The sequence below is a fragment of the Balearica regulorum genome, chromosome 3 (genome assembly GCF_011004875.1).
Source record: "Balearica regulorum gibbericeps isolate bBalReg1 chromosome 3, bBalReg1.pri, whole genome shotgun sequence".
Lineage (NCBI taxonomy): Eukaryota > Metazoa > Chordata > Aves > Gruiformes > Gruidae > Balearica > Balearica regulorum.
The window spans coordinates 35,603,853-35,630,790 of NC_046186.1; the positions used below are offsets into that span (position 1 = coordinate 35,603,853).

Here is a 26,938-nt window from a genome sequence, read left to right on the forward strand (position 1 = left end):
AAGCTGCTATTTGACTAGTCTCTAAATCATTGCTTGGAGACCGTTGCAGATGTGTTTTGTGAGAAATTCATAGGATAAGTTTCCATTCAGGGACAGTTTAAGTGGATTAAATTTCATCCACTGAGGAAACAAGATGGCCTGTTGCTAGAGAGTTTAAAAACTTGGTGTGCCAGCACTGTGAGCATCTCTTTGTTTATGTTTCTTTGTTTCTGAGATGTGGCTATCTGCAATGCAGAATGTAATTTACACTTTTACTTAGAAATGCTCAGTTTGGATACAAAGCAGATACATAATCCAGTAGGGTATTTCTTTCTTCTGCATACAGATAATAACTCATTATCTCTCCTTCTGGTGGTTGTTCCTATCAGTTAATCTAAAGCAGGATTCATAGGGTAGAGTCATTGGTGTTACTGCGCTGCTTTAGTGGTGCAAATTCAAGATGATGAGTGGGAAGTGACTGTATCTCCTTTGACTTTGGAGCACCAAGAAAGGCTCTGCTGAGACTTGGCATGCATGGCTTTCAGAACTATGAAATGGATGGTCGCGTTTTACTTCATGTGTGTTCAAGACCCTTTGCTAAATAATGATGGTAAACTGGAATTACAGTTCTGCTCTGCAGAGGCAGTATATCTGGATTGCTTCTGCATTGCAGTAAGTCAGGATTTTACCATTTGCTTAAATTCAAAGCCAGATCAGGTCCACAGAAGATTCTGGTGTTTGTCTTGTTCAAAGTGAACCGTGGACCTACATGCAAAGCAATGCCTATTGCAAAGGCCTATAATGCCAAGTGCAGAAAATCAAGGGTGTTACTGCTGTGGAGGGGTAACCATATTGCTCTGTCTCATCTGAGTTTTAATGATTCTAAAAACTTTTGAAGTCTAATTTTCATAATAGCTAGCAAAAAGCATCATGTGTTTTTTCTAAATAAAGAATAACTGATTGGCACTTTGGTTTGAGAAGGTAATACAGGTGGTGGACAATAATGATTTGATAAACTATATGAAAACCAAGTTGCAGTCTGTAGCTGTTTTGTTTCTCTTGGGTCAAACTAAATACTAATGCTGTTACTTTTTCAGTTCTGTAAATTTTGCATGTTTTGAAAGCTATAAATAATTTGGCATATTTTTCTAATCATTTGCTTATGTAGCATTTTGGCTTTGACTGGATAAGGTTAAAGCTGTGTTTTCATAAAACAGGCTGAAATTGAGGCTCAGCTAGCTAGAGAACGAGAAGAGGAAACCCAGCACCAGGCAGTGCTTGAACAGGAACGTCGTGATCGTGAACTTGCAATGAGAATTGCCCAGAGTGAGGCAGAACTCATCAGTGATGAGGCTCAGCTTGAATTAGGATTGCGCAGGTATGGGGTTAAGTAATTAAATTTCTCTCTCTCTTTTTTTTTTTTTTTTATTCTTGCTATCCTGATTCCTTTGAGAAGTTGACGCTCTTGTTGGGTTTATGTATTTTTGTATTAATTAAATAGATCTTTTAAGTCACTGTATTGGAATATTTTTCAAATTGACTTGTGGAATTTGTTAGAAATATATTGCTTTTGCTTGAAGACTTTCTCCATTTTGCATCTAGCTACATCACTAATTTAGTAGGTGCTTGTGAATAAGACTGCAGTTCTGTTTCTTTTTTTGAATTCTGGCAAGGATGGCAAGCAATTTCAATTATGATTTTTATGACACATTTAAAGTAGTGAATGGAATATCTTCGGTGGTAAGTAGTAATAAAATACACCCTTTCTGGTACTTGATGGTTCCAGTAATATAGTGTGAATTTCTGTGTGTGTTTTTTAACAAGAATCCTTCTTTGAATGCAGAAGTAGTAGTTATTTCTGTGTTCTGATTGGAAGGTTTTTTTGAAATAGAATGAATGTATTTAACGTAGAAGGGTTTGAAAATTAAATGTCTTAAACATTTTGTTTGAGCTTTTTGATGTTTCACAAGAAGTCCTTGGCTTTTGGTATACAGATTCACACTGCCTAAAAGTAAAGGATGATGTCTTAGAAGCAACTTAGAAGTTCCAGTAAAAATGGTACTTACTGGTCAAATTGCATAAAGGGATCTATGAACACGATCATACCACTGGTGACTTCATTAGTGCTAATCTACTCAGTTTGCTGTTGAAAGGAGAGGTGTAAGAGAATCCCAAGTGTCTCCATGGCATTTCAAGCTCCCAGATGTGTTCTCTTTGCTACTAAAATTTTATCTAGTTTTTTTTTTTAATAACTGTATGCCTATGTGAGATAGTGAGGTGATTTTTTTTGTCATGTACAATACTGATTTTTAGACACTTCCACTAAAATTATTGTGGTTTTGCCTGCACTTCTGCAGTAGCTGTCATATTGTCCCAGATAAGACTTTAGCATGTTCAGTTGGATGTCCAAGTGCTTCTCAGACAGCATTCTGGAGATTTTCATACTTTCCCTGTTTGCGACACTATAATGACTTTGGGTTTACCTATTGCACCAAAATCCAAAGTGGCAAACTTCTCTTAAATATGAAAGAAAGGAGGCATTAGACGATCAGAGAATTCAGTAACTTTTCTGTCAGTGAAGCTCTTACCTCCACAGTGTTTCCTTCTGCTCGTGGGTGATCCTGGTATTTGTCTTCCTAGTGTAGTCCTGGAACGGATGGTGAAGTAACCATCCTGATAGTTATGACTGCCAGTTTCTCTCCGCTGTGTAGTTAGCGGTAGGAGAATGAAGACTCTTTTCTAAATGTTTGGAAAGTACAGAATGGTCTGAACAAGTTAACATAGTGATATAAATCCTTTCTTGGATTTACTTGTATTATCTTAAGATAAGACATAAATCTAGAAAAAAGTAGTACAGAAATTTTTCTGCTTATATAAGATTTCTTTTTAGCTTATCAGCAATTTTTTTTTCTTTCTGTTTCTGCAGCCTACTTCAAAGAGTTTTAAGCATGTCCAAAAATGGAAGAAAATTCTTTTAATTTCACCTTTGATTTTATTTTGGTTTGGTTTGTTTAAATAATAATGTGCCACTTTGAAGGAAGTCTTGTATTTTGCTCATTTTTAAGGAACATGTGATACTTACGTGTTGTCATATTTCAAAATGAGTAGCCTGTACTTTATTTCTTCTCTCTGCATTCACCATTAGTTTTCATGGATATTTGGAGGTTCATAAGTATTAGTAGTTTCTTTGAGAAATACACTTGCTGGCTCCTGTCAAAGAAGCCTGTCCTGTTTGTTCTGGCAGTAGATCCAGCATTTTTATTTGTGCTTATTCTGTGTTAGATATGCTGGACCTCTCCTAGCTTCATCCAATTTTATTACTTATCCACAATTTGAAAGGATGTGTAATAAGGGATTTACTGCACCTAGGGGTAAATTATCAGAAGTTCTTAGCACTTCAGTAAAAAATTACTTAAACTAAAAATATTGCACTGCTGAAACCAGGTAGCTATTATTTATGTGGCTTATTGAAAGATACAGTATAGCATATAGCACCCAAATAAGCTAGCCTCAGTGAAGATGTTGTGAGTATGTCTGTTTTGTGTGTTGCATTGGAACAATCCAAATAAATTCTAATTTGTAGCGTATTCAATGCTACATGTGTGTACATGTGGGTCTGCAGTATGGCAGTTAGACTTAGTGTCTTTTCACAGCTTCTGTGAAGAAGCTATTTGTCCTGTTCCCAGAGTAGCTACATGAGGATTGCTGTTATTTCTTGTGATATGCTTATCCCAGCATAAAATATATCAGTAACATGTCTCAGAATCTTTGTTTTTGAAAGATGGAGGGCAGGGGAAAGATGGGGGAAGTTTTCACTTGTACATTTTTTCCAGATTATCTTAATTTAACTTTTTAAAAATAATTTAACACTCAGATTGAATGAAGTGAAGAAAAAAGGTCTGTATAATTCTGTTTCTCAGTTAAAAAAAATTTAAAAATCATAAGATAGTAAATAAGATGTGAGAGGGCAGGAAGTACTATGACCCAATTTTTCCCCCTTCAGTTGTTAGAAAGGTAACAGGGAAGTAGCCTATCTAACATAAATATCTTCTATTTGCAGAGCCAATGGAACAAAGCTGCAAATGACTGCGTATGGCATTTTTTTTCCATTTGAAAATAATAGGAAAAAAAAAAGCAATGCTAATTAATTCAAAGGAAATTGATATTGTCCTCTTATTTACTAATACCCCATAATTATCTTTATTAATGTGCATCTGTAAACTTTAAATCAATTTCTAATACCTTATATCCACTATTTTGCTTATGTCTAATAAACAAATTAATAATCTAATATACCTAATAATATCCATTTACAGATGATTATATAATTAGTGGAAACTTTTTCACATACCATCAGTTTTTCACTGCCCTGTATGATTTATTGCCCTTTACAGAATCAGAACTGTGTGTAATGCAGTTTTTAAAAAATAAGTAGCCATTTATTTTGTGCACTGGAATTAGCTTCAGTTTGGTTGGCAAGAGACTATCGCCGTTATAAAGGCTGGTTTTATATTAAATGTTTGGTTTATGCTTATTTATCAATTTTCTTGTAGGGAACAAATGGCCACAGAAATGTCAGAAATATTGTCTAGGTAGGTGAGAAGACAACACCAAATGAATCAATCATTTTATAAAAAGAAATCACATGTGAAATGGGTTGAATTATTATGAAATGAAAAATAATGGAGTCTGGGGGCTTTTTGGATTTTTGGGTTTGGGTTTTTTGGGGTTTTTTTTTTAAGTGCTAAGCATATGAGTAAATTATTTCTTTCAGATAGATTTCCTTTATCAACACCTTTTTTCCAGCAATTCTTTTTCTGCTATTTTAATTGACTATATAACAAAAAGAATAAGAATAGCTCACATACCCTGGTATTTTGTGTAATTTTGATAATGTTCCTCTTACTTTCTTCTCTTTTCACCTTTCTTATAATAGTAATAGAAAACTAGGCTCCACGTCTTTCAAAGGAGGATTTCTACAGATTCAACACAGAATTAATGAAGCTTAATGTAACTGTTAATGTAACTGTTAGTGCTTTTAATAAGAAAATATTCTGTTATAATTCCCTTTGAATAAAAGCAATTTTGAAAATTACCATGTTAAAAGCATATTAAAACCCCTCTTAAGACATCTAAGCAAAATCCCTTCTGAGATTTCTTGAATGCTAATGCGAGATTTTCTGCACAGTGCAGGAGGAAAGCAGGTTTAGATCTGAATACAGTTCTGCTGTAACTGTCTCATACTAGTTTGTGTTAGAATACTAATTCTCCGTTGAAAGAAATTGTTATAATGTCCTCTATATCATTGAGTAATTAGAAAGTGTTTTGTGCAACCTGAGGACAAAAATAACTTTTTGACATTAATTTGCTGAAGCTTCCATAAGAAGCAAAATTGTTTAGAGTTTTTAAGTGTCAATCTGTTGTTAAACAAGCAACTATGCTGTATATATCTAGTCTGAGGATGATAGCTCTCCCTTGATTGATGGGTTTTCTAGTTGTAGCGATGATAATTGGGAACGCAGCTGTTAACTAATTTTGTTTCTTACAGTGGCATTTTAAAAATAGGAATAAACAATGTTGTGTGTAATTAAGTTAGCATGTGAATTTAGATGGCTAGATTGTATTGCATATATTGACATAGTTCCAATGACAGTGGCCAATTCTTAATGTGTAAAAAAAAAAATCATAAAACTTTGGGACAAAATCAGAGGCTCTGTGTTTTGGTCGAATTAAAAATGCTGTACTTCTTACTGCATACTTGTTTAATTTTTTTTTTATTTTTTTTTTTTTTTTACTTTTCATATACTGGAAACTTTTGACTTGAGACTGATTTTTTTAAGTCTAGAAATAGTGTTTATGATGCATAAATTTGTCAGATTGAGCGGTGAAGGCTGCTTGTCAAGTATGATGCTCTTCTTACTGCCAGACTGTTATGCTTGAAGTCATGCAGAAAACAAAAGAGTGATCTGCAGAGTAGTACTGTAATGGAAAGGCTAAGCCATTCAATTGGATTAGCATTCTTAAAGATTACTAGTTTAACCAGAGATCTTACAGCCTACTTCTGCTGCTCTAAATTGTGTAGCAAACTCTTAGAGTGGTGGTGGGTAGGGTTGCTAATTAAGGAAAATCCTTAGGATTTGTCAAATTAGATTCAAGAAGGTTAGACACTAGGCAGCGGAAATTACATTTAGCAGCAATCTTTTAATGTCCTACAGGTATGCCGATGATAACAAAATATTAAAGTATGTATTTTGAAGGAGACTGTCTAATGATTTGTTTTATACTTACGAGTAGTGCTAAGGGTGAGGAAAAGTTCCTGTCCCTCAGCTGTGTTCTGATTACAAGTCAAAGTGGTAATTTTTTTGTCAGACTTCTCACATACCATAACAGGAAGCTGTGTGTTGACTCAGATTAGTAGTATGAGTAAGACATAATTAAGCTGATGCTGCAATAAACAGTAAGATTCTGTAGTTTTAATTACATTTGAAGAGATGGTTCAGTTGCTATTAAGAAGAACATTTGGTTAAACAGATTGTTGTATTCTGTGAAACTTAAAAATAAATTGCATTTGTTATCTCTGCTTTCAGAACTGTTATATCTACACAGAGAAATTTTTCACAGAAAATGTATTTATAACCCATTAAGTAAAAAGGGAAAATAAACAACATAAAACTTCACAGTCCCACATGAGACCTCTATGGAAAAATAAACTTTAAAGTAATATTCACTGGATTATAAATACTGTAATAATGTAACAGTCCCACAGAGATATTGCTGCACAGACTTTAACTGCAAAGGCCTGGTTTCTTCTGGTTTTCTCTCTTGGGAATTTTTAAAGTGACATATAGCATCAAGTATTTTACTACCCCATTAAAGATCCAGTTACTTCTTAACAAATCCTCTCAGATCCTGAAAAATAATTCAGTTTGTCAAATGTCCTTAGTCATGGGCATTACCAGAGGTTAACCATGTGTCTGGTCCTGAATTCCTTAGTGTTTAAAAGGTATTCTGATTGCCACTGAATGTTGGAGTGTTTTGAAGTTTGTTTATATACAAATAATCCATGGGAAGTTTGCCATTCCTAAAGGAGAGTTCTTCTACTTCTTATCCATACTATTTTTCAGAAAAAAATAAAAAAATTTTCACGTTTATCTTTATAGGTATACATGTAATGTTTGTTTGTTACATGGATAATCTTATACATACTGTTAAAGATGATGGAGATTTTAGTAATAATTTCTCACTGGCATTTGCTTTTGACTTTATTCATCATGTGGGAGGTATACACTGTCTTTTGCCTTTGAAAAACACTGTTTCTAGATGAGTCTTTTATACTGGTCAGCCTTTCTTCTGAGGGTGGTCTTTTTTTCCTTTGTATCTCTTAATGCTCCCCCCCACCCCCAGCATAAATATTGCTGCTCTCAGACAGCCTCTGTTAGTAATTAATACAGAATTAGTGTGATTTCTTCTCACAAATTAGATTTTTGTCAGAGATGGAATTGGAATATTTTTGCTAGTTTTGGAACAAGGATTTTGTCCTAATCCAGTTTTAAGCAGCAGAGGAAATGCCTTTTCTCCCTTCTCCTTGTCTACTTCAGAAGTATTTTTCCTTGTCTGTTTTTCTAATGGACCTAAAAATGAGTATGGCCACTCATTGTTGTCTGTATTCTGCATCTTGCCTAGTACAAAGAAAAACATACATCAGCATGGGGTGGGGTACACATGAGTAGAATATGCATCTTTTCACACATAAACTCTGTTTATGACAATTCCTTTTAATCTCTAGGCAACCAATCAGATTGTTATATGATTTTAAACTTAAAAGATGGTTTGACTTTTTCTTGATCATTTGAACATCTTGAAAATAATACGGCGCTTTGCCTTTGAATTCAGTCCCTCTGCTGCCGATTTTCATTGTAATAAGTGTGCTGCCGCGTTGATCTTGGGATCTGTTCCTTCTGTTTTAACAATTCCTGTTTCATACTTGAAAAAATACGTATGTATTTTTTTAATCATTATAGGGGTCCTGCAGTTCAAGCCACAAAAGCTGCTGCTGGTTCTAAGAAGCATGACCTCAGTAAGTGGAAATATGCAGAGCTTCGTGATACAATCAATACATCCTGTGGTAAGTGGTTGGTTATTTTGGGTTTGTTTTTTTTTTTTTCTGATTTGAGAAAGAAATAAAGTTGTAGTTGTATGAAAAATGTTACTTTTTCCTATGAAAAAGATAAAAACTTGCTCGTGAATTTATTTAGGTTTGAATAAATGTCAAATTAATTTTAAACAGTTCCATTACCCTAAAGAGAACAGCAGATGAAGCTATTACCGTATTGAGGAAACAGAATTTCCTTTGTTACCTCCTTTACTGTTTATATATTTATGATGTTAAACTGCTTGGGCCATAAAATACATGTTCTAATTTCTTAATTGTCTCTGTTTTGTCTATTTCCAAAAGGGAGTAATATTATTATGCTTTATGTAGAATTTTCACATTCTAAAAATTTTTTTGATGTCACTTTTTTCTGTGACCAAATCACAAAAAAGCAAATATGTCATGTAAAGCAGTGTAAAATATTTTTTTAGACGTTCAGATTAGTCTTTATTTTTCAAAATGTGTAACTTCACTTGGGAAGCTCACAGTTGTGACATTAATTATTTTCCCCTCAATGTTATGAAGATAGAAACAGATAAGAATTATTCCTCTGTTCAATAATATGGTTTCTTCCTGCTTCTGATTGAAAACAGCTGGTTGATTTCTGATTTAAGATAACTCAGAATTTCTCCCTGGATGTTAAAATTGGAAACAAACCCATTGTCTCTATTTGCATTTAAAACCCAAAGTTAACTCCAGATTCTGTGTCTCTATTGTTTTTACATACACAAGACTGGAGCAATGGTTTCAGCTAACTAGGTGGTACAGTAATACAGGGTGCTAATGCATGTTCATCCGTAGTGAAGCCAGTTTGGATACTCTTTGGTGACTTATGAAAAAGCCTTGCAATCTTTCAGTTTCTTATCAGCAAAATTGAAATACATTTAATAAAGTGGAAAAAGAACCTAGATCTCAGCAGTCAAATTGCTGATTTTTTTTTTTTTTTCAGTTGCAGAAATAAAGTTCAGCAGTGAAACTTTATCTATTTCTGTACTGCTTGGCTTGCGATAATGTCAACAGACAAATTTAGCAAAGTGAAAATTTTATTTGTAGCATTTCACTGCTCTACATCGCACAGGAGAACAGCTACTTTGGGGACTGCCATTCCTCTAAAGGAGAGAAGGATACATAGCACACCAAGGAACTTTCTGGGCCATAACATACAGGCCCTATTGCTGCAGAGAATGAGGGTTTATTATATTATAACATATTAGTGTTACAATGTGATCTAAAATTATTTACCTATCAATATGGAAAAGTATTTCATAAATATTTTTTCTGATCTTTCTCACTCATCCCTTCCTCTGTCATTTTTGAGACAGATATTGAACTGTTGGCAGCTTGCAGAGAAGAGTTTCACAGAAGGCTAAAGGTGTATCATGCTTGGAAATCCAAGAATAAGAAACGGAATGCTGAAACAGAACAGCGTGCTCCCAAATCAGTCACAGACTATGGTGAGGAGAGATAATTTTGTGTTTATGGTATTTTTGGTGAGAATATTCTAAAGAAAAATTTCCAGACTGAATTCTGGGTTTGCTAGGTTGAAGGAAATTTGGGGGTTTTCTAGATAATTTTTATATTGATTTAACAGAAATATTTTTAAAAGATTGTAACAGGCAAATACATTTCAGAAAGCAGAATACTTTCAGGAGACCCAGATACATGTACTGCATAGTGCTCCCTAAAACCTTTTCTCATACCAAGTCACATCTGTTAAAATAGTTCTTGATTTGGTGTTGCAGTTGCTGGCATTTTTGCTAAATGTTCATTGCTGTGCTGCTTAAGACTAAGGAAGATTATTTTCCATTTATGAAACTATGATTTGCATTTTGAGACTTTTGAGACTTTGTTTTTAAGGTTGTTCATACTAGTTCTGACCTCTGTAATTACAAATGTTGCTTTTTAAGAGTAGTTAGTGATAGCTCAGAACAGAGAATTACACCTAATGATAGAATAGAGATTCTAAAAAGAGTTCTCAAATAGTCCAGCTATTGGAGATCTGCATGTGATTTTTTTTTTTTCTATGCTATAAAAAACGAGATTGGAAGGAATCTTCCTGTTATGCTGTGTTATGCAACTTACTATTACATTTTGGATGCAGCAAAACAAAAAGTATTGATGATAAAGGGATTTTTTTCTCATGCTTTTATTCTTTTGTAAGATAGGGATACGTAGACATAGATGTAGATACTTTTAAAAGGAGCTAATAATTTCCTCATTTACGTTACTCTAAGCCTTATATATTTCATGTTACATCCTCTTTTTTAAAAAAATCTGTGAGTGTTGATGTATTTTGATATGAGATGGCAAATTTTTCATAGTCTCTGCTTTCTTATTAGACTGTTGATTTCACGGATGGGTGTTTATTGTCAAAGGAATGTACTAATGAAAATAAGCGACTGCCTTTTTAATTCAATAAGAAGGTGTAGGAGTTACGATGTTTAACACTGCCAGACCTGAAAATTAGGTGCCCATTTTCTGGTGTGATATTTGCAAAGTGGATAGTCTTTCCCTGCCACCCCACTCTGCTGTTCCAGTGGTCATCTGTTATAAAAGGAGTCTAAGAAATTAATAGAATCACAGCAAATGGATATAATAATTTAGTCAGATCTTTCCTACTGTCTGTCTTCTGGGATTAGAGCATTGCCCTGGGACATGGGGATACAGATCCCAGGGGATACAGGTGCTCTGCTTACTCTCAGTGGTGTCTCCTTCCCCTTGATTTGTTTACTGAGCTATGCATTGCTTGAGCATTACCTGAGAATTTGAGCTTTTCAGGGAACTTTGGTACAGGTATATGGCAGGTGAAATCTGGACCACTGGAAAAGATGTTATCGAAGAGTGGGTCCTTGTGGCCATGCCTAGTAATGTGGTTTTAAGTGCTTAAGAAAGCTTATGACTGAAATAGCATGAAAAGGCATTTGAAGCACTTCTGCAAAGTGGTAAGTTGCTTTGAATTTGAGCTCACAAATTCTGTCTAAATGGGTAAAATAAATATTCATGCGCAGTATTTCTGATGGGAAGTATCAAAGAGCAGAAAATCGTTGGATTTGTGCAAATAAAGCTTGGAATATTCATGATCTCATCACATTGAGTTAGGCACAGCATTCATTTCAATGTTTTTCATTGCATTATTTTACTCTTCTTGAAGTATGGCTTCATATTTCTGAAGAAAAGTTAGAACATTGCAGTTCAGAAGAATGTCACTGACCTTTAGAGACTCATTAATGTCAAAAGTAATTCTTCCTATTGCAAATAATTATACTACATAGGGATTTCACATCTATGTATTATAACAATCTGAGAAGATAGAAGGAACTCTGATTTCTTAGACATTTAAGCTAAAAGTCTTTTGGCTGTCAGTGGGTGTATGCTTCAAATGATGTAGTTTTTTCTTTCTGTCTTGTCACTGATGTGATATAATTTTACAGGTATCCTTTAATTAAATTCATACATTCAGTATAGAAGCTAAACACTGGTTTGTGTACTATTATTGGAATATACAGATTGGTATTAGAGACCTGGATTTTTTTTTTTCCTTGCAGAAATGTCAAAAATGAAAAGCAGTATGTTAATTAACTAGCAGATTTGTTACAGCAATCTGTACTTAGCATCTATGCAACTGAGGTTTTGTAACAGACATCACAAATCATTTAAGTAATCAATTTCAAAATTAAATCCCAATGAAAATAGAAGCAGTTGGAAATCTATGAAACATGAGGAAAGAAGACATTTTATATATCTCAGTGAGCAGAAAATGAATAGAAATACTTAGCTCAACATATGTGTTTATTTTGTAACTAGAATTTCCATTTGTCTGTCATCAGCATTGGTGAAAAATGTTGAGGTAATGCAACTATAACTTATACAGGATCAGCACTTCTATGTTTTGTTCAACATGTAATATTTGTTCACAGATTTTGCACCATTTTTGAGCAACTCACGTAAGTGGGGAGATGGTTATTTAAGCTAACTTTGAAGAATAGGATCACTTGAGAGCTCTATACTAACATGAAATACTCCAGTGTTTTGCTACATGTATACGTAGAATTTAATTGCTCAAAAAAAAAAATCTATTTTATAATTTGGCAGTGTTATTCAACTGATGATAATTATATGTTACTCCAGTAATTTACAAATGTACTTTACTGCTTATCTTCATGAGATCCTACCTATTTGAGCAGTCATGGGAAGGGAGAATGAAATGACCTTTGTATGTAGGTTATTTAAAGGTATAATCTCCTATTTTTTTTTTTCTCCCTTCCAAGAAATACCATGCTTGTTCTAAAATTTTTTACTGTCTGCACATGACTTTTTGTTGTAGCAAAACTCTGGAATCAACTTAATCTAACAGCTATTTTCCTAGCACACAAGCTAACATTCAGGTGATGGTTTCTTTTGAATAAAGAACTACAATTCCATAGCACTGAAAAGTAGAGGCTATATTGGCTGCTTAGCATTCCTGTCCTCTAGATTTCCTCTTGGATTTAGGTATGCATAGGGGTAGAAATAAGCCTTAGCAATTACCATGGCAGTGCAAAAAGTGTTTGACAATACTAAAGCACTGATCTGCTGTGATAAATGTTCAGACAATTTGCAGAAAATAGAATTACATTATGTCTCCCTGTAAAATACATACTTTATTAGCATTGATCTATAAAAATAGCATTCATTTATTAAAATCTGTTTTGTTTCTCTTTATGTAGACATGGGAAAAAATATTGGGGGGGTGTGATTGTATTGTACGTATATTTTTTTAAGATTCTGCTCTTCACATTTAGAAAAACTATTTTTGCTTGAATCAAAGTGGAAGAAATTTCAAGGTGCAGTTGCTAGTCTGCTAGTCCACTAGTTCTGTTCACAACCGTAAAAATACATTATTAGAAATGATTCTAATTTTTCATTTTATTAAATTTTAGCTGAAAAATTAGCTTTGCTTAGTAGACAGTAGACAGGAAAGGAATTACTTTTAATTATTCTCTTTGTGCTGAAACATGGAACTGTTAATACTGATTTTCTTTTGTGGAGATGGCATAGATTTACATTCAGAATTTCTTAATCAGAGTACTTGTAACAGTGGTTGTAAACCACTAAAACAAGATTAGTAATAAACTTTTGCAAGAGGCAGTTAGTAAAGGAATGGATCTTGCTTGTAAGAGCATTTATTATTTAAAGCTGATTATGGTAGTGTATAGATAACATAAAGAAGGTCCATCAGTTGATGAGCTGAGATAGAGAGTATTTGCTTTTATTCAAGAAAAAGTTTCTCTCCAAAGTCTGAAATGTGTGGGACTCTGAGGGAATCCAAAAATGCACCTGGGAAGTGTTTCCCAAAAATATGTATGAAGTTTTAAAAGATTTCGTATAACTCTGTCTCCTCTAGAAGTTTGGTCTGTTAATCTCAGTGGTCTGAAATAAATTTCTTTAAAAAAAAAAAAAAAGCAGCCAGAGAGTAGTTCTAATGCTGGAGTTTAGTACACAGAAATCTAAGCAGAAAGTTATGTTTGGTGGCAGCTTTGTAATAAGCAGTATTTGTTGTCAACATTTCTATTAACAAATTTGTCAATTCTAACAGTATTACCCTTCTGTGTTGACCGTCAAACATCAAACCATCAAGTGATGCTTTTTATTTTTGTAACTGAAAATGTTTCTTTCAACTGTGACCTTGTTTTACAAAGAGATGGACTGAACTAGAGCAGTTAGTGGTTAATGTTTCTGGTTGATAAGAAATTTTATATGGGAAGTTTTACCTTAAATACCAATTTAAAGCAGAATGTGTTATTTTACTCACTTTGTTTTGTCTAAACATACCTGATGTCATTGAGCAAGCTAGTGTTACATATAGATACAACAGTCACCATGAGCCTTTCCTCAGCAGTGCTGTAGCTGTAGTGATTAAAAGAATGCACACTGTATTAGATGGGAATACTTTTTAGGTTTCATGAGACTTCAGATGACCTTGTATTCAGAGAGAATCTCTCAGTTTTTGGGGGTTTGGTTTGGTTAGTTGGTTTGGTTTATTTCTTTGCTGATTAATCAAGCAAGTCATAATATGGCTTTCTTGTTTTCTATTTTTTTGTTTGCTTGGGTTTTTTTTTGTATGATAGCTCAACAGAACCCGACAACCCAGCTACCAACCAGACAACAAGAGATTGAAATAAACAGACAACAGCGTTACTTCCGCATTCCCTTCATCCGTCCCGCAGACCAATACAAAGATCCCCAGAACAAGAAGAAGGGTTGGTGGTATGCGCATTTTGATGGGCCATGGATTGCTCGACAAATGGAACTTCATCCTGACAAGGCACCCATTCTCCTTGTAGCAGGTTGGTACTGAAAGCAAAATTGAAACGCTGAAAAGGTTCAGAGTTGATAACATACGAGTTTCCCGAGTTGTATCCTCTTTTCTTTTTTCATCAGCAGTTCTTGTCTGGGCAGAATTTGAAGATTTGGGACTGCTGTTGATGGTGTCCAAATGTAACTGGTCACATGTTTTCCTTGTACATGTACTTTAGTCTGGGAAGTCATAGACAGAGTGGGAATCCAAATGTAAATGGCTTTATTATTAAGTGTCCTCAGATTATTCACTGACCTGGAGACAGTGTGAAGATGAAACGTAACGATTTATCCGGGAAAGTTCTACTTATCATTGTATTGCTTTTTAGTTAGCTGTGAAAAAATACAGCAGTTTGTATCAAAACAATCTGTGCATATGATATATTGCCTTTTCATAGTATGGTGCTAATAGCAAACCGATGCTTTTACCATATTTGTGCTGCCTAGTATGGGAAAATAACTTTTTAATCTTAAACATTTAAAATAAAAACTAAATGTGGCAATGGATAGATAGAGATTTATCCTTCTTTTCTGGAGGATAATGAATGGGGGAGAGTACACTGGAGAAATGCTGTTTACAGTTCTGTGTTCTGAGTTTTTGTGTTTAACTTCAGGGACTGAGGAAAAGGCCATAACCAATTCGATTGGCTTCAGAGTCATGCTTTACTAGTGACCAAACTTCCTTGGTTTTCTGCTAATTATTCTTAATAGAATTCCTTATACCATCTGTTGCCTGTCCAATGTCAAAGCCCATAGCTAAATTACGTAGCATTGCTGTCATAAATACCACATTCAGTGGATCACCTATTAAAAATAAGATTAAAATATAGCGAGTGAGCTACGTTCATCATTTCACTGGATTCCCTGCGTCAGTCCCATTTGGTAAACATTGTTTAGCATGGGAGGCTGACAGATTAACAATACTGACTACTTGATCAAAAGTCTTGAGTTCTTGGTCACTTTGCTACATTTGAACAAATTAAATAATAACAGCAGTTCACTGTGATACTGTGTCAAACTGAAAGTATGTGTAAAATAAATGCAGTAGTCATCCGGTAGTGGATTTCAGGAGAATATATCAAGAAGCTCATCTTTTGGGCTTCTTTCCTTTGTTCCTTTTTGCTTGCTTTTTAAGCACAATTTTGTTAGTTGCAGCAGCTGATACTAGTTTATTCTGATACTGCTTTTCTACTTTGTGTGTAAAAAAAAAAAAAAAAAACCAAAAAAAAACAAAACCAAAAACAAAAAAAAACCACCACAAAAAAAACAAACCCAAAAAAAAAAACCCCCCAAAACCAAAGAAAAAAACCAAACAAAAAACAAAAACAAAAATCTTCGTACCAGACAGAGCTTGAGAGAGGAAATCTAATTAACAGAGATCTAATTTTTGTTAATGGGACTTTTGAAGGATGTATAAGGGGTTTTTTTTGTTGTTCCTTTTACCATTCCAGGTAAGGACGATATGGATATGTGTGAGCTTAATCTTGAAGAGACTGGCTTAACTCGAAAGCGAGGTGCTGAGATTTTGCCGAGGCAGTTTGAAGAAATTTGGGAGCGCTGCGGAGGTATCCAGTATCTTCAGAACGCAATTGAAAGCAGACAAGCTCGTCCTACGTATGCTACAGCTATGCTGCAGAACCTATTGAAATAAATGGTCGTTTTGCACAGTAGTGTTCGAGATGAGAACCCTTGCCCGTGACACAAAGGGAAGAGTTCCTCTGTGCAACAGAGGATGTAAACATTCTATAATCATATTAGAGATGTTTAATATAAAGTGAACAGATTTTATTAATCACGTGGCTTGTTAATTTGTATTTTATGATGTTTCATTTGTGTAGTGAACATTAGTAGGTATGAGGACCTTGGAGAAATTTCAGTCAGTGTAGTTTGTTGCATTTTGTTTATACGTTGCATTTTCTTTAACAGTTTCTGTTATAACTCTTAACTTGCTTTTAAGCAATCTGTCTATACTTGGGTATGTATTGCAAAGAACTGCATTGCAACCACCTTTTTATAACATCCCCCTTTTTAAAACACTGAATAGTTGGCTTCAAGTGGTGGCTTAGTAAAGAGGATATGCTATTTCTAATAACTGGAATTGTGAGGCCTTAGCTTTGACTTCTGTACCGGAGAAGTTGGAGTATACTTTTATATAATCTGAGACATTTTATGTCCTGATTTGAAAACTGGTTAGTGTCTGTATTTACTGACTTTTTCAGAAACTGATGGGAAATCCTCCTAAACTTGAGACCCATAAATTCCTATTTAATGCATTCTCTGTCTTGGTTTAAGAGAAATGGTTTTCTGTACATTCTGAGAAGAGCATTCATATATGCCGATAGTGTGTAATATTGGAGGTACTCGAAGAATGTACTGCTCATTAGGGCTTATACCACTTCTCTCTCAGTTTCTTTTTCTTTTTTTTCCTTTAAGTACAAATTTCCTTTAGACTTTTACTTCTCTGACCAAATTTCCATTAGGAATTCTTGGACAGTTTGCTTATCCAGGTAGTGTAACTTCAATATATTATGCAAAAGTGTCCAGGACTTATATCTGGAGGTGTATAAGATTAAGGATAGCATAAGGGAAATATGTTCAGCTCTTTGGTGGCAGTATGACTTAACTTAGTATTGAGGCCCAAGCCTCAGGCATCCTGTTTAATGTAATTGTAACGAGATGCACAAGGTCTGTACTTTTTGTTAGAGTCTATAAAAATTTGGTCCAATAGCATCATGCATCATCTTCATGCTATGTGCTGATGAAATAGCCACAACTTTTAATATACTGGAATATCATAGTGATTCGGACACTGGGCTTTTTCTTACTCTCCTCTGTCACGTTGCATAGCTTGTAACAGTTCCCTTATTAAGCAGTTTGGGGAGTTTTTGTGGGTGGGAATTACTAATGTCATGCAGTTTTAAGATGCATCTTGTTCTCTTATGTGAACATTGTTTCACCATGCTGGCCATTATTTCAACAAATTAAACTTCATTATTTATTATCACTCCAACAGGAATTTGAAATACAAGTAGCTTGATGTCCAGTTACTTATTCAAGCTGTTTTAAAAATGAAGTCATGCTCTAGGAATTAACAAAGTTTGCTTACACTATAAAATAATTTCCTCACTGTTCACTTAGTTTGAAAACTCTTGTAAACTTAATTTTTAAATGCATAACTATACTGAATTAATAACTTTCAAGAGGTGCAGTTCTATAGCACAGAGAAAGCTCACAGTGCACACATCCGTGCTGACCTTAGATTGTGCTTGCATGCCGCAGTCTGTTATAAATGCACTCCTTATGGTAATAAATACTGTATCTCCTTACTGTGTGGAGGTATTTGAGTAATACATTAACTGTATGAGTCTGCTGCATTAGGGAATCTCAGCCTCCACTGCGTACCCACGCTAACTTTTTGGTCCTGTGATTGCAAAGGAGAAAATGTTTTCATTTTACCCAAACAAATTCTTCACTGAAGCAGTATATGGCTGGAAAATGAAAGTGCATCAGACTGCCGGCTAGCAAGTTGTGTACAAACCTGTACAGTGTTGCATGAGTTGAAAGGTGCTGCTTATAAAATTTAGGTTACTGGCTTAACGTGTTACTGAATTGGAACCAAAGTTTCAGGACTTCCAGGCCCCAGAAACTTAGCACTGCAAGAAGCTCTGATCATTCATGCAATACAATGAAGAAAAATCACTGAACTGATAGGGCTGAGTGTCCTACCCTGTATTTATTACTGTCTAGGTTTAACTTCTTGACTTAACTCATTCAGTCTCAGTTCATGTGTGTGTGTATATATATATATATAAAAAATGGATCTTATGAGACTGAACATGGTAAGCAAAGAACCTCAATACTGAAGTGTGTGTGTATGTATATACACCTATATATGCTTAAATATTTTAGTATATATATGTGTAAACACACTTTTGGGGAACTTAAATAAAATTGTTAACTGAGCTTTTCCAATCTGTTCCTTTGATTATGCCAGGATTTCCTTGACTGGCATCAGAAAGAAAATTTATTTTTCAGAATGGGGTGTATGGGAATTTTTGTTAACTAAATGACTAGCAAGTACGAGCTATCATGAAAATAAAACTGACTTTGAAACAGTGGAAGAGGAACTGGTGGCTGGATGTTCTTAAACGAGATGTTCCCACCTCTCTGCATTGCTCCAGCAGTATGCCTGAGGCAAGCAGAAGATGCATTCCAAAAATCAGGGTATTCTAGTTTGCACAGTAGCATGCTTTTTTCTTTCCTTTTTCTACTTCTGCTTTTAGTTTTTTTGATCTTTTTGTGCAACAAAACTAGCTTACAATTCATTTCAGGTTTTGGTTTTTTTTAATGTCAGGCAATATTCAACTGCTTACCAATTGTTTCCGTTGTCCCATCTACTGTGTCAGATAATTATACTGTTGGCTGATTTGGAGAGGAAATAAAAACAGGGGGGAGGGGGTTGACCTGTAGGATTGTAGTATTACCTAATGCCCTTCTGATCTACGATTATGGAGAAAAACGTAATTTGTTTTTTAAAGCAAAATGATGAGGTAAAGATGTTGGCTTGGTTCTGTGTGTTTGATTTAAAAAAAAAAAAAATAAAAAAAATCTTCCTGCCTCTCAGTGACGTTGTCCATTATAGTTGAGATCTTCTGCATGAAACACTCCAGAAAACAAAGGAGAGGAAGAGAATCACCATGCCGGGCTACATTCCTGACTAGGTGACCCAGGAATATGAATTGTCTAGAGAATGCTGCTTCAAGGATCACAGGGTCATTAAATACTTGTCTTTAATCCACTGATGAGATTGTTTTTTCCTTACCTAGTTGAATCCTTTGGGGTTTTCTCCAAAATTTTTATTTAAAGTATTTAAATGACCTCCTAATACTGTACTGAAAATTAAAAAAAAAAAAATAAATACATTCCATGATGAAATCTCGGTTGTATCTCTCGTACCATTTTGTCGTTAAAGATGTAAAGTGTACTAAGTAAGGGTAAATTAAGTTATGAGAAGGATAAAAGGATTTCTGTGCTAGAACCGCCTAATGCTTTTCTACTGGATATTTATGGTGCTTAAAGCTACCCTAGTAAAGGTTTTGTCTTTACTTTCTAAGGTAAGGATTCCTCTAAAATAACATTCTGATATTAAGAAATTCTGATTTTGTTATTTTTAAGTCTCATACTTCATTTCTCAGTAATTGTTGAAATAAGTATCTTTTTACTTTTATTACTATTTTTTAACCTGTATTGCTATCGCTTCCAGCATGCTGATCGTTTGCTATGCAGTGTAATGTTTGCATCTGTTTCGTCAGTGAATAATGAAATCACTTATGATGCTTCAAGTTTGTATGCTGCAGGAAAAGCTGTATGTTCAGGGTGGGGGGTGGTGTTGCTTTTGGTTTTGGCTTTTGTTTGTTTGTTTTTGCTTTAAAAAAAAAAGTGTTATCAAACTTTAACTTAAGAAGATTGAAGTAATTCAGACTTTGGTATCCAAGAGAGACAATTTTGTTTCACTTTCCTTACGGCTTTCATGTCCAACTGAGCTTTACATCAATTTTAAAATAATGTGACGTGCCTTAGTGTGAGATTAAATACTAATTAAATTCCCTGTGAAATTTTCAAGTAAATAGTTTTATTATATTTTATTGAAATACAAAAGGCTTACATCCAGCAAATATATTTGGTAATTAATAGTTGAGAGTGATAAATACAGTCATGAATATTCAGTATTAAAATACACATTTTAAAATTACTTATTCTTTAATCTCACTAGTGATAGCTAGTATGAATTGAAATATACTAAACACATACAAAAATACATTTGTAATGGAAAAAAATGGAATGCTTTCAGCATTCTTAATGCATCCTTAACTTGCTTGAGCAGTAGTGAAAAGCTAACATTTGTTGGCAGGGATGTCTTCCAGTGCCCTGCAAGAAGTATTCTTAAAGTAGAGCTTTATTCTGAAGTGTTACTGTGTAAAACCACATCTTAGGTTTCTTTTTTATTTTTTTTTCCTAGTTAAATAGAGTAAGTAAAAGTACTATTTCAGCTGTAGAAACTCAACCTCGTGTTCTTGGTGCATTGCCTTCATTTGTACACAGTCACCAGTTTTGGTGGTTTTGCAGGCAAATCTGTTTGTGCAGTTAATTGGAATTCGTAAACAGTTCTTTTGAGCGTACGTAATAAGGTAAACTAAAGTCCAGCCTTTGCTGTGGTAACCGTATGGTGTGAACTAAACGGAATTGCAACTAAAATCAGCTACTGTCCTGAATACGTGGAATTTTCACACCTGAACGCAGAGCTATCATCCAGTACAGTCGTGAACTTTGCAGAAGCTCAGTTTGAGCTGTAAGTACAACTTCTGGTATGCACCAAGCAGCAAAACAGTGCCTGAATATTATACAACATTGGTGCAGTGTATAAATATATATACTCAAGAAAAAGGTGTTCAAGGTAAAGTAACACTCATACATGAATCAGGATTGTGGACCCATAGAACATAAATTACTAAGCCTATAAAATATTTAATGGCGCCCATAGCTTATATTTCTTCTACAAAAACTAATAGTAACCTCTCAATTATTTGTGTCTATGCTGAGTTTAAACTGTACGTGCTAATGTGTGACACTCTAATCTACTGGCTGCTGAGAGGGTGCTTGTGAGTATAAATCTCGTGTTCTGAAAAGATGAAATGGCAGGTATTGTGCCTCAGCAAAAAGTTTGAAGTCTTAGGATAAGACAGTTTAACTGTCTCCAGAAATGAAGCAGTGAAGCGTGCATGTACGTATGGATTCATTAACAGAAAAATAGGAATCTGATGTTCATAGAAACCTTTAAAAAAAAAAAAAAAATCCCAACTTCTATGTGATTTGCAATGCGAGCGTTGTAGGAGAGAATGAAAAAGTGACCGAACGCTTTTAATGTGGCCTTCGGTCCGTGACAGCTCTGGTGTTTGCCGCTTACGTCACTGTATGGAAGGAGGGTTAATAAAAGGATATAGCAATGCGGTAGTTTCATCAACATTTTTAGCAGGATGTGACATACAACATTGAAAAAAGTCACTTCTCAGCAAAATCTGTTGCTAGCGCTCTGCTCTTAAATAAAAATACAGTTAAGATGTGTAAGCACTGGATGCTTAATGCGTGCATCTTAACATTGGTGACTTCTTACTAGGCAAATTTTAGACATGGTCAAATAGTTGGTCAATTTGTTCATGTTGTTTTTCTTTAATAAAACAATTTGTTTAATGTGTACTGATTTCAGAGCTAACATGCTATATCTTTAGGGATCCTTGAATATTTTTCATGCGCATAATCAACCTGAAGTCCGGTCTTGAATAATGCAGACCTTCTTTTTTGAATACCTGTAAGAGAAACTCTCATAAGTAATTTGAAAAGCATTTTTGAATTCGAAAATATATTATCTATCTACTGCTAATAGCCAAGATCTCACTAAAATCGTTTGAGAGAATCTCTAGTTCATGGTAAGGAGAATTGAGTTAATCCTGAAGTTATTTTTTTTACATACTAAGACATTGAGCTCAGGTATTTTTCCTACCTGGTAATAGCAATGCTGTGCTTCTGTATGAAGTAACCAACAAGTACCACCAATATCATAATAATCTGAAGAACATATTTTTGACTGTAAAATAATTAGAATCCAGTGTGCTTCAATAGAACCAGTGTCTCAAGTATCTACAAGATTCACAGTTACAGCAGACCTGGGATAAAATAGTCTTAGGGACGTCCAGCTTCTACGCATTAAGTGTAAGAGCGGCAACTGCGCCGTGCAAACTTCTGAACTGGCGAAACCGGACGCCTGGTATGCTCGAGCTAAGAGCACAGCGCTTCCATCTGTATGGAGTTTTGGGTCGTCTTTCCCTGTGGTTCTGGTAATGAACCAATCAATCTCTGGTAGTGGTGGGGCAGCTCTAACAGCCTGACTTGTATTGCTGGTGTATGGCTTTAATCCAAAATACTGCGTGCTTGAGGATCCAGGTGACTGACGTGAGGCTGAAACAAAGGGCAGTCTTTGGTTTCGCCTCAAGTTTAATTTTGGTCATCTTTATTGGTGGCTGAGAGTCATTTTTTCAGATGATGATGCTATGTGTCAGTTATGGGTTTTGATGAGCGATGAATGGTGTATTTTATATCTTAGAGGGAATCTGTAATGACTTTTAGGCTTCATCTGAATTACATCGAATTAAGCGATGCCGATTAGATTCGGCATTATGACACAAATTATTCTACCATCATCTTACTCAGTGCTTTATTTCCAAAGCTTCTGGGCTATTTTGTGTCAAATGTTTCTGGATCCTCTAAGGTTTTATCTAAGTTTGTTAAAACTGATTTTCTGTGGTATCCGTTGCAGCACGGTTCTTCTGCAAGCTTTTTCCTTTTAACTTCTAGTGGAATTTGATGCTTATTTTCATATGTGCCTTTATAAATACAGAGCTGTACTTCCTGTAGATAATCTGTCCTAAAAAGCTGTCACTGCTATCACTACACATTGCAAAACAGAATTTAAAGACTGGAATTTTCAATTTGGCCTAAGAGTTCCTAGATAGTGCTACCCGCTCCTGAAAATTCAAGTGCCGTATTCTGTTTTAAAAATCCCAGCCCCAAAGGAGTTTTCCAGATTGTGATACGGAAGTGATGTTCTTAGTTTTCAGCTAACGAAAGCTGTGTTCTGCATAGATTTTTTTTTTTCCCTCTGTTATCTTTTTTCAAATCATTAAAAATGTGTTCATCATAAGGGCTGTGATGTGAACACTCATTTTTAAGTTAAGTAATGGCAAAAAATGGCCAAAACCACCTAATTTTTTATTTAATCCCATTTCTATTTTATGGTTGCTTCAATTCTCACTAAATGAATTTCCTTAACTAGATCTTGAGAAGATCTTTGTCAGTATATTTGCGACAACTCAAATAGAGTCCAGATGACACAGGCCTGGCTTTCTCCCACAGATGTGCCATTTTATTCCTTTCATAAAATACTTGATGCTTTTGTAAGTAGTAATTTTAAGTAGCTCAGCCAGTGTGAAAGCTTATTGGCCTACAATTACCCACAGACACATTTCTTTTAAGATGGGTGTAAAATACTAATTGCAGGTGCCTGTGCTCTTGTTTTTAGCAGCAGCGAAGCCAATTAATTTCGGAGCTTTTTGCAAACTGCTGCTCCCTGCCGACTTGTCGATCTCGATCTCTGCCTTCCAGCCCTCCGCTTCTCAGCTCAGCCTCTAGCTGTCACCTGAAGAGAGCAGATCGGGGCAGGAATCCTCTGTTTGATGAAGATCAGTCTTTATGGTATCATTACTCACTATTCAGATAAGAATGCACTGGCTCAAGCCAAAGGTTTATGTAGCGCCATGTCCCGTATCCCAAGGTATGTACCTAGTGCTGGGGTGATCCGGTACTGATGCTCCCCTCAATAATAACGGGAGCTAACAGCTATGGTAAAACCTTTTTTGTTCCTAAGTGGGCTGCGATTCAGAAAAATGAAAATGGTGAAGTAAAAGCTTTTTGGCTACCTTTCAAGAGCGCATAGTCAGATACACCAGAATTAAGAGGCAGTCTGGAAATTTTAGAGAATTGGCTCTCCTTTTCTACTTTCTGTCTCTCCCCTTCCCCCCCCCCCCAAAGATACAAGAGATTTCAAGTTGCAAAACTTGAAGTAGTGTTTGAGATATGAGCAGTATTCTGCTCAAATTAGAATTCCTACTTGTTCAAACTCTACGTAGCTTAAACAGGCACAAGTTATTTTTAAATGATCTGTGATGTTTTTTCATTTTGGATATTCCTCCTTCTTTCATGTGTGTTTTGGTGGCTGCCACGTTAACAAATGGATAGAACAGAATGGAACTTCGTTGCATAAAAGCACTTAAGAAGGGATTGTTGTTGTAATACCAAGCATCCAGAGCAAAAAGAGCTTTTCTTTCTATGGAATTAGTACAAAGAGGCTTCCTGGGAACATTGACAAACAGGAAACTCAGTAGAATTTTAAAGCTCTTGAAAATAGTCACAAACCTTGGTTTTGTCTGGCTGATGCTGGAAACGAAGCGTTTCGGAGACTAACTTGTCAGTCTTGGCTTTGTAAACTGGTCTGGCGACCTACAACAGTTTAAAAAAGGAAAAAAGAAACCAAACCACTAGATTAATTATTTCACTAAATCACAAAAAGCACCCAGATAGGATGGCCGACCAAAGCCATGCAAGAGAGCGGTAGGAGAATCAGTTCTACGGTCCTGGTATGAAACCTACAGAGCAGGGAATGTGGAAAGCAAATAAATCAATTAGTCTTTTTAGTTCTGAAATTGCCAAGCAAGAGATTACAATCAAAGCTGATTTAGTTGTAGAGTTAATACATGAAGATGGACCTGTTATTTGAGGTGGGGCTGTTTGTTGAGGGGTAGGAAAAGGATTTCCATGCATTTTACCTCCACGCTGAATTGTGTTTTCAAGTTCGTGTAATGCTTCGTGACCAATGATCTCTGAGGAACTGACACAAGCACTTACACTACAAGCCGTGTGACAAAAGCTAGTTATGGGTTCGTCATGTTCAAAAGCAGGATTAATCCTTACAGCGTTTTCTGAATTGCAGCTGTTGAGAGTAGAACTTCTACAATGCAGAACATTTTTGTTTAGGTAAGATTTTAAATTGTAAAAAGAAAAAAAATGGAGTATTTTGAAATGTGAAGAAAAAGATCGTGAGCAGCTTACTGCAAATCAGAGTTTCTTTTGCTTTTTCTTCTTAACTTAATTATTAAAATGATGAAAAGAAAAACGAGGCTTAGTAAGCCAAGAATAAGAGGTTTAAAAATGAAGGGTTGTATGGGTTCTGGAGCAAATTTTGCACAGCGCTGTCCTTGGTAAAGCTCGTGTCTACGTACAGGGCATCTAAATAGGGAGAGGAAGAGACAAATACACAGAACTTGAAGGCAGAAAATACAGAGTACCTCAAGTGAAAACAAAGGGAAATCTGCAATTAAATAGCAACAGTACTCCCAATACAATTAATTGTTATGTGTCTGTATGAAATAATGTGATTGATAATAAAGAAAATATTCTTAGATTCATGAGAGAGTGTTAAAGAGACCTGATACGTTCTTTGCGAATCTATAAATTTTAAAGAAATTAGCTATTTGGAACATCTCCGACAAATTTCTAGCCCCACAGGTGAAGCTGAAATAACTCTTGTGGTTTAGAGCCTTAGAAGTTCCGGTGTGTTTTGGAGTAATGTCTAAACACATCTTTGAAGCCTGTATTCTGTTTATTGGTGACTTTAATCTGAGTAGAACGGTCTGAAATAAGAGTTCTACTACAAGTAGCTCCCTTTAAGGCAAGGGAGAAGATTGCCGTATTTTATATGAGAACACAGGGGTCCCGGTTAGTGGAAAAACTAGTGTGGTTCTGAATAAATTCACAAGCAAAGCAAGTGCTTGACTAAAGCAAATAATAGGTTATAATTTTCTCTCTGCAGACTGTACGAGTTCACACAAGCTGTCGGTCTGAGACTGGCGGTAAGTTTGTTTGTAACTTGTTAAATTCACAAAAAGTTTCATTTATTATTTCCAATATTTTTACCATTCCAAATGTTGATTCAGTTATTACTGTACATCAAGCCAGGGCTTTTCTGAAATGGAAAAGTGTTATTTTCCTTAGTGCATTGGTCTTGGAGGAGTAGGCTATACCCTTTGCTACGTCAGTAAAGTTCTGAAGAGGACCTCTTCAGCTCACAGGCTGATTTCTAGCACAAAATACTGCTGCTACACTACTACTGTGACTCCACAGTTCAGGGATTTAGCAGGATCTGTGTCAATTCAATAGAATCTTCTATTATTATTTCTGTGACACCCACTGCAGAAAATGAATTATGGCAGTTAAGTTGTTACAGTGAAATTATCATAAGAATAATTTGCTCAGTAGTCTTATTTTTTGACATTAATCCTAAATACCCTACAAGAGGTATCATTAGCCTAATAAAGTCAATATCAAGAGAGAATAAACAAGTGTAACTTGTAAAAATTGTAACTTGTCTCTTGCTCATACACGTGGCTGGTCAACTACCGTGTGCCAGTCTGGTTTACAGCGCTTCACGTGATGTTCTGGATAGCCTGGTCTTACAATGAAATGGTACTTTTATAAGGGAACGAATATGTTTAAGTACTGTGGTAGGTCTCAATATTGGTTTAACAGCATTTAATGTAAAAATCCTTATGGAATGTGTTTGCAGTTATGTGGAGCTGCTAATCTTTAAGCCTTTCCCAGAAAGCTTTGAAAGCAGCCTCAGCCTTCACGTGCTTTACTGGGTGGTCTGGAATCAGAATAGTGTTCATAGGTGTGTTTATAAGCTATAGATTTCCCTTTTAATACATCTTAGAAAAATGGAATTTCTTACAATACTGTATGTAATCACTAGCTAAACCATGAATATGTTATTTCTTTTTTGCAAGTATTTGGAAGTCTGAAAAG

At 35.2% G+C, this 26,938-nt stretch overlaps 2 protein-coding genes across 5 annotated transcripts in view; one reads left to right on the top strand and one right to left on the bottom strand.

Moving 5' to 3' along the window:
• The window catches only part of MYO6 (myosin VI), a 112,163-nt gene extending 92,761 nt beyond the window's left edge, over nucleotides 1–19,402 (top strand). Inside the window, exons 28-35 of one of the 4 annotated variants that reach the window (XM_075747521.1) lie at nucleotides 1,197–1,357; nucleotides 4,040–4,069; nucleotides 4,533–4,571; nucleotides 8,001–8,104; nucleotides 9,454–9,585; nucleotides 12,049–12,075; nucleotides 14,239–14,457; nucleotides 15,919–19,402. In XM_075747521.1, the coding sequence (XP_075603636.1) occupies nucleotides 1,197–1,357; nucleotides 4,040–4,069; nucleotides 4,533–4,571; nucleotides 8,001–8,104; nucleotides 9,454–9,585; nucleotides 12,049–12,075; nucleotides 14,239–14,457; nucleotides 15,919–16,118 (912 nt within the window). In that variant the 3' untranslated portion in view covers nucleotides 16,119–19,402. The remainder of the gene's footprint in view (nucleotides 1–1,196; nucleotides 1,358–4,039; nucleotides 4,070–4,532; nucleotides 4,572–8,000; nucleotides 8,105–9,453; nucleotides 9,586–12,048; nucleotides 12,076–14,238; nucleotides 14,458–15,918) is intronic. The other 3 variants (XM_075747522.1, XM_075747523.1, XM_075747525.1) reach the window with 3 other exon arrangements.
• A 5,143-nt stretch (nucleotides 19,403–24,545) lies between these two features.
• Nucleotides 24,546–26,938, bottom strand: part of IMPG1 (interphotoreceptor matrix proteoglycan 1) — a 55,832-nt gene continuing 53,439 nt past the window's right edge. The window contains exons 16-18 of the mRNA XM_075747537.1: nucleotides 25,187–25,363; nucleotides 24,904–25,085; nucleotides 24,546–24,577 (exon numbers count right to left, since the gene is read on the bottom strand). Coding sequence (XP_075603652.1) covers nucleotides 24,546–24,577; nucleotides 24,904–25,085; nucleotides 25,187–25,363 — 391 coding nt within the window. The remainder of the gene's footprint in view (nucleotides 24,578–24,903; nucleotides 25,086–25,186; nucleotides 25,364–26,938) is intronic.